At 34.2% G+C, this 8,825-nt stretch overlaps 1 protein-coding gene across 1 annotated transcript; it reads left to right on the top strand.

Annotated features, from left to right (window-relative positions):
- Positions 1–5,303: 5,303 nt before the first annotated feature.
- LOC143629673 (uncharacterized) lies at positions 5,304–8,483 on the top strand. The gene is made up of 4 exons (XM_077098884.1): positions 5,304–5,348; positions 6,346–6,429; positions 7,003–7,050; positions 8,169–8,483. Exons 1-4 carry the CDS (start codon positions 5,304–5,306, stop codon positions 8,406–8,408), a joined length of 417 nt encoding a protein of 138 aa, XP_076954999.1. The 3' UTR covers positions 8,409–8,483.
- The last annotated feature ends 342 nt before the right edge of the window (positions 8,484–8,825 follow it).

Genomic DNA, 8,825 nt, shown 5'->3' with positions numbered 1-8,825 from the left:
CATCATGGTCAGACTTATTCCTTGAATATGTCAAGATTATCATCAATAAAGGCAATGACAGATTTGTCCAACATATGATGACATACACATATTCATCATAACCATAAATGTTTCCGGAGGATCCTTCAATCCCAACGATATCATGAGAACTCTTAGTGTTCATATTGTGTCTGAAACGTTGTCTTAGGGATGTCTGCCTCTTTCACGAGGACAAACTCGCACTGTGCATTTGATCAACAAATCATCAATTTGTGGCAACGAACACCTATTCTTCACAGTAAGCTTGTTCAACTCGTAGAAATCTATAAACATTCTCATACTTCCGTCTTTTCCCTTCACGAACATCACCGGTACACCCCGTAAGGAAATACTCGGCATAAAACACCTTCGTCGAGGAGTTCTTGTAGTTGGGACCTTAACTCTTTCATCTTGGATGGCGCCCGGCGGTAATGTGCTTTCGCGACGGGTTGTGCTCATGGTATTAACTTTATCTGGAATTCTACTCCTCGTTCCGATGGTAACCCTAGAATGTTCTCTGGGAACACTTCTTGATAGTCACACACTACAGGAACATTTTTCACTTCTTTTGTCTCGGCCGTAGCTTTGACAGTATACGCCAGGTAGGCACTGAACTTTTATCATCGGAAACCTTCATACTATAAATCGTCTTGAACTTTCCTTGTCTTAGCAAACCTTCAAATTTTATCATCGGAATGACTTTAAGCCCTGAACTTTCCTTAATACTATAAATCGTCACCGTACCGCCATCCAAAGACTTAAACCTTATCAACTTGCTCTTACATGCTATATGAGCCTTAACTCAAACAACAAATCCATTCCCAAACGTCATCGAACTCTCTTAAGGTCGACATGAAGTGTAGCAAGGAACTCACGTCCCTCTAGTTCCACCTTACAATTCTTAATCATTCTCACACTTTAACGAAAGTATTGCTAGTGGTCTCTTCCATAAAGTCTCAGGTACACAACTATATTCTTCTTAGCGTCTTCCTTTCATAATTGCTACACTATGTAGTCTCATCCTTTCATGCCTTTCAATTAGGATACCTTGACAATCACCCGTCCCTCTCGATCATCTATGATTTTATCATCATTCGCTTTGTTACTCACGATCCACGCAAGTTCCTTTATGGAGTTAACCATTGCAGACATACTACATTTCTTGACTAATTCTAGTTAGCTTATCTCCGTTTCTTTCACGTTGCTTCCACTTGGACTTCCTAGTTCGGGCTGTCTTTGATGCTTCAGAGAACATTGTTGGCATTGTAGTGCGAAACAATTTAGCAACTCCATTAATATTTGACTACAAGCTCCAAGTGTGATCCTTCTTCATTACTTCCTAAAGTTGAAATCCTACTGCTTTCGTATCGCTTTGTCACCTTCTTCATAAAGGGTGTGTGGTTGGAACGTGTCTTACCACAGCGTCCAGTACGACCTCCTTTGTATCAGTCATCTATCTTATCTCTAAGGAAACACACACGTTATCACTCTAGGAATTATTTAGCACATGATTCGTAAGGTAAGTAGTTAATGACAGTGACCAAGTGTAATTAGCTATTTACATTACTCCTCAGGTTCTACATACTTCCCTTTATGATTTCACTTGTGCTAGTTTCTACTACTCACACAATCCTGTAAACATACATATAACCTACATCCTTATCCCTAGCAATTAAGCTAGCATACACACATTCCTTTCCTAGAAATTAAGCTAGCATACAAACATTCTTTTCCATAGCAATTAAGCTAACTTCCTTACACATTCTTATAATATACATGGAAATAATCATGTAATTTACCTTTATCAAGCTTGCTTGAGTGACACATGGCTACCTTGAACTGGCATCTTCAATCTTTTCTTACTTTAGTCTCATTCTCTGTTCGAGTCTAAGCATGTAGGATGCTTAATTCTCTCAAACTCATGCTCTGATACCAACTTTTAAGGCCTCGTTACTGGTGCCCTACGTTGGACGTTGGATTTAATCATGAACACAGTTCTAAATATCAGAATTAACTAAAACTTTACGCTGAATATAGAATTTTCATTAAACATTCATAACAATTCATAAACTTGTCTTAATCAAACATCCTTGTCTTTCAATTATAAAACATTAATAATAAAAACATCTTGAGTCTTCAGATGCCAGCCTCTTATTCTTCTGCCATGTGTCCCGCTCAAGCTAGCTGTCTCATTCTACTCACCTGCGTGCATACTAAAAGTCAGCTACGCTGAGTGAATTCTAGTTAATCATATAACATACAATACATCCATATACTTACGTATATACGCACCCGAAGGTACATATACATACATAGTTCATTACCTTTCTTCATACATTCATTCAATCATAGTTTCATTCTTTCCTTTATACATACAAATATACATATACCTCGTCCTATAACCTTCGCAGATATTGTTAGGGTCGGTTCCCTACATTCGCGGATATTATTAGGGACCGTTCCCTACATTCGCGGATATTATTGGGTTCCGTTCCCTACATTCACGGATATTATTAGGGTCCGTTTCCTACATTCGCGGATATTATTAGGGTCCGTTCCCTACATTCACGGATATTATTAGGGTTCGTTCCCTACATTCGCGGATATTATTAGGGTCCGTTCCCTACATTCGCGGATATTATTAGGGTCATTTCCCTACTTTCGCAGATATTATTAGGGTCTGTTCCCTTTCTAACCATACCTTTCCATACATTCATAATTATAACTTTCATACGTTCATACATCATTTATACATATATATATATATATATATATATATATCAATCATATCTTTAAACTATCTCTTGACAGTACATGCAATATCTGAAGATCGTTCATGCATCGTCAAGCATTCATTCATACAAAAATCATATAAGACATACACTTACCATAAGTGGTAAGTGTATTAATAAATCACATCGAGTATGTACACAGCTCCGAAAACATAACAAGGAATGGGGCTAGAAACTCACCTGGATCCTGTTACGTCCTCCGTTTATTGTTATTCCCTTCCTTAACTGAGCTCTGCTAATTGTATATTAATTATACGTATTAATACTCGTCGTAATCACATTATTCAAGTTCAACCAAAATGGCTAAGTTTGGTCTATTCTAATGGTCTTGTTTTATATTACAATTTACTTAGAATATTTTATCCTTAAACCCTAATGTATTCAAATACTTGTATTCAATACATTGAGTTCCTTTCTTTCAATGTATTCAAGTAAGCATATTGTATGCATTCGAATCAATATGATACTTTTTGTGTTTGAGTTTTATGATGTAATCGATCTATATAAATCTATTCAGGTCACACTGTAATCGAACTTGCATAGGGTGTTCGATTAAGCTCATTGTATTCGAGTTAAGAATAAGTAATCGAGTACTGGCCATGTAATCGAATTCTGACCATGTAATCGAGTCATGGCCATGTAATCGAATGACATAATGTAAGCGAGTGTCACAATGTATTCGAGTGACATAATGTAACCGAATTCCCCATTGTAATCGAAATGTTCCATATAACCAATTTCCGTTAATGTATTCGAGTAAGTTTCTTATATGCGAGAGTCAAGCTATAGTAATAGAATCATCAGCGTATTCGAGCTAAGCATTGTGATCGAAGTTCACAATGTAATCGATTGACTCATTGTATGCGAGTTGATGCTATGTAATCGAGTTACTTCCTTGTATTGATTGTCCTCATTGTAATCGAACCATAGACATGTATTCGAGTTATGTTCATGTATTCGAACAGGAGCCTTGTAATCGAGTTTTGTCATTTTAATCGACTTTAAGGATGTAAGCGAATGAGCTACTTATTGTAATCGAATGGGCTGAATCGTTAGGGTCCGTTTATCACTATTATTATTATTCTTATTATTATATTCCATGACCTTAACAACTTATTATGGCCTGGTATCATCCCATAAATGTTTCCCTAACCGTTTTCAGCCAAAACTTGACTTGTGCAACCATAAAGTTTGAACCTTTATGGTTTAAAACGTTCAAAGGCTAGATCTAGGGTTTATTTATGAGCCTTATACATACATGAGTTCGTTAAGTCCATTATAAACATCAAGTTTACATTTTTATGGTATAACTACACCCAATTTACTCTCCTACTAAGTTTCATGTAAAACCGACCTCGTTTACCCGTCCTTTTCACAAACCGAGCACTACTCGTTTTACTCGAAACAAACCAACTAACCCGTATACTATCAAGTTTATTACTTTATCAATAATCATGACCCGATCTATCATCCTACCAATTTTCATGTAAATCCGTTCATGAAAAGTAAGCCTTTTTAACCAAACGTACCTTTGAGGTGTTTATCTTAAATCACTTGAGATACCCAAAACTATATCAAACCAACTCCGATTTGAGTGATTCAAGCGGCCACGGAACCGTCTTGTTCCGATCTACAAACCCATCAGCTCTCCTTTGCCAGAAACCGCCGCTACAGTCGCCAGGACAGCTGAACAGTCGCTGGAATATTCACTTTTGAGCTGCTATGGTTTTACTGATAAAAACCGGACTTCCCGACCTCTGATCGAAGATCTAATTAGTAGAAATCTTCATTTATATACCATGAACACTCAGTTAAAATTTGAGACCGATTCGACGGTTTGATCTCCGGGAATATATGTGTCTTTGTGGGTGGTTTTCTAAAAAAAAGGAATTGGAGAAGTGTATGTTTTTGATGGTGTATGTTATGTTGTAGAGATGTATGAAATTGGAAAGGATTAGGATTTTAAGTGGTATTTATACTCCCTTAACCCCATGGACATTAGGTCCGTATTTTCTTTTTGGTCCATAATTAATTACATCTAATTCGCCTCAAATCTTTATTATTTTATTATTTCTTAAGTAAAATTTTCCACCATAATTAAATTATATATTAAATATTATTCTTATAAATTTCGGGATGTTACATCGTTCATCAACCAATTTTGTATCTAGCAAATCCTAGGTTGGTTTCCTTACATCTTTTGTAACTGATTAATTTCGTATACAACGTACGAACTTCCTATTTAACTCGATCATTATTCATGTGTGATTTTTATTAATGTACTTTTGGGTTATTTTTTAAAGGGGTGTTTGGGATTGCTTATTTTCATCAACTTATAACTTATAAACTTTTATAAAAGTAATAAGGTGTTTGAGATTTCTTATATTGTGAGAGGAAAAGTTTCATAAATTATACTTTTGTAACTTATTAACTTAATGAAAAATTATATGAAAGTAAAATAAGGAATCCCAAACACCCCAAAGTTGTAATTATATGGGATTACGAAATAAACTATTCAACTCTCGGTTGAACCTCCAGGTACATATAAGAGGAAAAAACCGGTTTAAAAACATTGCGTACTTGTTCCGGTTTTGATTGCAAAAACGAATCTTATTATTATTATCGGCTCGTCAATTCCGTCTACTTGGTTTCCATCCGGTTATTACTCAATCACACTTAACGGTTTTATTTATCTATTTGATGATTCTGTTTGTGTTTATTTTACGAAAACTTATATCTTAATGAATTAATTAATAATTGCTTTCTATATTAGTTGTCAGATATTTTGTTTGATTTTGACCTTATAGTTTTGCCTAGTTAGGATTTCTCGGCAGTTTTAAACTACTAATTACTTTACTTTTATATTATCATATGATCTGATTTGGTAATCAGTACAAGCCCTAACCGAACAAAATTTATTGTTTTTGTGTTCATCAAGGAAGTAAACTTGTGTGTGATATATTTTATTTGAGTTGGCTAACCGAGAACGGTCAGTGTCAACAATTCGGTTCGGTTCGGTTCGGATGCCAAGTTTGTGCTGTGTGTTTTTAGCGTTTGTATTTATATGCTAATTTACATATAAATTAATCTTATATAATAAGATTGGAAAAGTCATTAAAAACATTTTATGAACAAGCATAAACAAATAAACGTTAACGAACATAAACGGAGGTAAATGAACACATTATTGGATGTTCGTGAACAAAATAATGCGATCATGGCACAATTCATGTTCGTTCATTTATTCTAACAAAGTTATTCTGGTCAGTTGCTTCTTTCTTAGTTTCTTTAATAATCCTAATATATTATCAATTTTTTTAGTAATTATTTCATATGTTATGGTTCAGATCAATTAATTTTAAGAATCATAATTCATAAATTAGAAAAAAAGGATAGAAACGTATTTTAAAGTTCATGTTTATGCAGGATGGATGGATGGATGGATGGACTAGAATTTTATCCGTAGATCAGTTCTTTCAATACTGATGTCAACCGGTTTCACTTATTTCATGGCTGTTTCAAAATTTTATTGCAGTCACATTTTGGAGTTGATAGCGGTGCCACAAGATTTTCTATTGAGCATCAGGCTGTAAACGAAGCTACTTTTTGCTGTCCTCAGGTCAGTTTAACTTCTGAACCCATTAATGTTTGGCAAATTGGAAATAAGTAATTTCACCGTTTGTGTATTGGCCGATGATAATCCCACCTCTAAAAATCTCTGCCAACGGTGCAACCTTCCGACTATTTTTCTCTCAATGGACCTCCGTTAAAAAACCCTTAACGTTTTTTAAGTTTTTTCTAAATTTCAAACCGATGTTTTAAGGCTTTTGATCGGAACAAGGATACGAGTCGACTAATGTAAAACTTCTGTTGAAATGGTGATCCAAACTACGAAACAGTGTTTCAATTTGGATGTTTGAATTTCCAATTAACAAAAATCAAGCTATTTGAATCACCGTTTCGAGATAAGTTTTACTCTCGCATCTTTCTTCCAATCAAAAGCCCAAAAAATCGGTTTGAAATTCAGAAAATGGAGGTCCATTCAGAGAAAAATAGTCGAAAGGTTGGACTGTTGACAGGGATTTTCAAATGTGGGATTATTATCGACCAATACACAAAAAGGGAGATTATTTATTTCCAGTTTGCCTTAATGTTATATGGTCTGTAATGTCATCTTCTTTTTTATTTTTAGGGAGTGCCTATATTTCCTTCAGATGGTGGGATTTCAAAAGCAAGAAAGGTATAATCATATGAGTACTGTCATGATTTTATTTTAGGATTTTACCAGCCTCGTCTAAATGTTCTGTTTTTACTCGTAAAGCATGCCTTTTTTTTTTTTAACTTGTATCTATGTATTTTATAAAATTTGGAGATAATAATACCCCACATACTATTCACATTATTATAAGGAAAAACCTCATAATAGTAACCGAGTTTCCCTTATGTTCCACTAAGTCAGTCAACATGTTTTTACCTCTTTAAAGTAATTGTTCCATTTTTGTGCAATTATTGTTGCCTTGATGACATGTCTTTTTCTTTATTTCTTTATAGGGATAACTTTACAGAATGATAAACAAGTTTCGTATATGTTCCGGTTAAAGTCACTCAAGTTTCATTTACTGTTCCAATCATGCGCACAAAGTTACCATTTTATGTGGATTATACAAATAGTGATATGAATTTTAATTTAAAAAAGTTAAATTAAAAAAATTACATGTTTGTATTATAAAATTTAAAAACTAGTCTATCTTTGTTTCTTTTCAAGTCTAAAAATAGTCATTTTTTATTAATTAGGTTCAAAATTATTAATTTTTTGGCTTAAAAAAATAATTATTTGAATTTATATATTAAAATACTACTACTTTTAGACTTAAAAGAAACAAAAAGTTACTATTTCAAAAACTTGAAATATAGAAAAACATGCGATTTTTTAATTTAACTTTTTAAAATGAAAAATCCACGTTACTGTTTATATAATCCACATATGTATTAGGAGTTTAAATGGTAACTTGGTAACAAGGTAATTTTGCAAGATTGGAACAGTAAATGAAACTTGAGTTACTCTAATGGAACAAATATGAAACCTGGTTATTATATGTGGGCTATATTATACTGTTAACGGGCCAAACATGTAAAATTTGAACTCTTTATAAAGGAAATAGATCAACCGAGTTAAAGTAGCCCGTAGTTTTCACTACAGCCCACTAGATTGTTTTATTCAAAACAAAATTGAAACATAGTGTTGACGGCCCAACATGACCTTGCCCGACTCATTCTCTTTTGTGAAGCTTACATCGAGTTAAATTTGTGAATTTTTAAATAGATGATGCTAACTTATTATTTTAATTATGTATGCAGACATTTCTTCCTGTAGATGAGATAACCAAATCCTTGGCCGATATGGGTTATGACGTGGTAACCTCTGATGATGCGGGCCGCTTTGTATGCAACTATGTATACTATCATTCCCTTCGATTTGCAGTGCAAAATGGGATAAAATCTTTGTTTGTGCACGTGCCAGACTTCGAAACAATAGACAAGAATACCCAAATGCAGTTTGTTGCGTCCTTGTTGGAGGTACTTGCTTCTTTGTATTAGAAATTACTATTATCCAGTGTTGTCTGCTTGTCTGCCGTCTCTCTAATTCTCTATATTGGCATCTCCAAAAGGGAATTCATGTTGGTGTTACTATTGTGTTTCTGCATAGTTTGGAAGTTGTGAATATCTGTGACCTAGTTCGGGTTCTATTTGTATGTATATTTGGTCTTTTGGCGTTACACATGTAATTCATCTTCACTTAAGTGATTCTGGAACCAAAACTTATAATATTGTGTGTTCATTGTAAATACATTCTATGTAGCATGCTCTCTTGTGTAAAAATTAGGTTATGAGAGTAGATGTGTTGTGTTCATTGTAAAACATATGCCAGATGGAGAGTGTTCAAAAAGAGTCTGAAAACAAGTCCTAGTTTGTTCATTTTGATCCTAGTCTGTCTATAATCAAATCTAGTATCGG

The sequence above is a fragment of the Bidens hawaiensis genome, unplaced genomic scaffold (genome assembly GCF_021521415.1).
Source record: "Bidens hawaiensis isolate Kalapana, Puna unplaced genomic scaffold, B.hawaiensis_p1.1 tig00005445_1, whole genome shotgun sequence".
Taxonomy (NCBI): Eukaryota; Viridiplantae; Streptophyta; class Magnoliopsida; order Asterales; family Asteraceae; genus Bidens; species Bidens hawaiensis.
The sequence above is the reverse complement of the archived record's forward strand: the minus strand, read 5'-3'. Positions and strand labels throughout refer to the sequence as shown.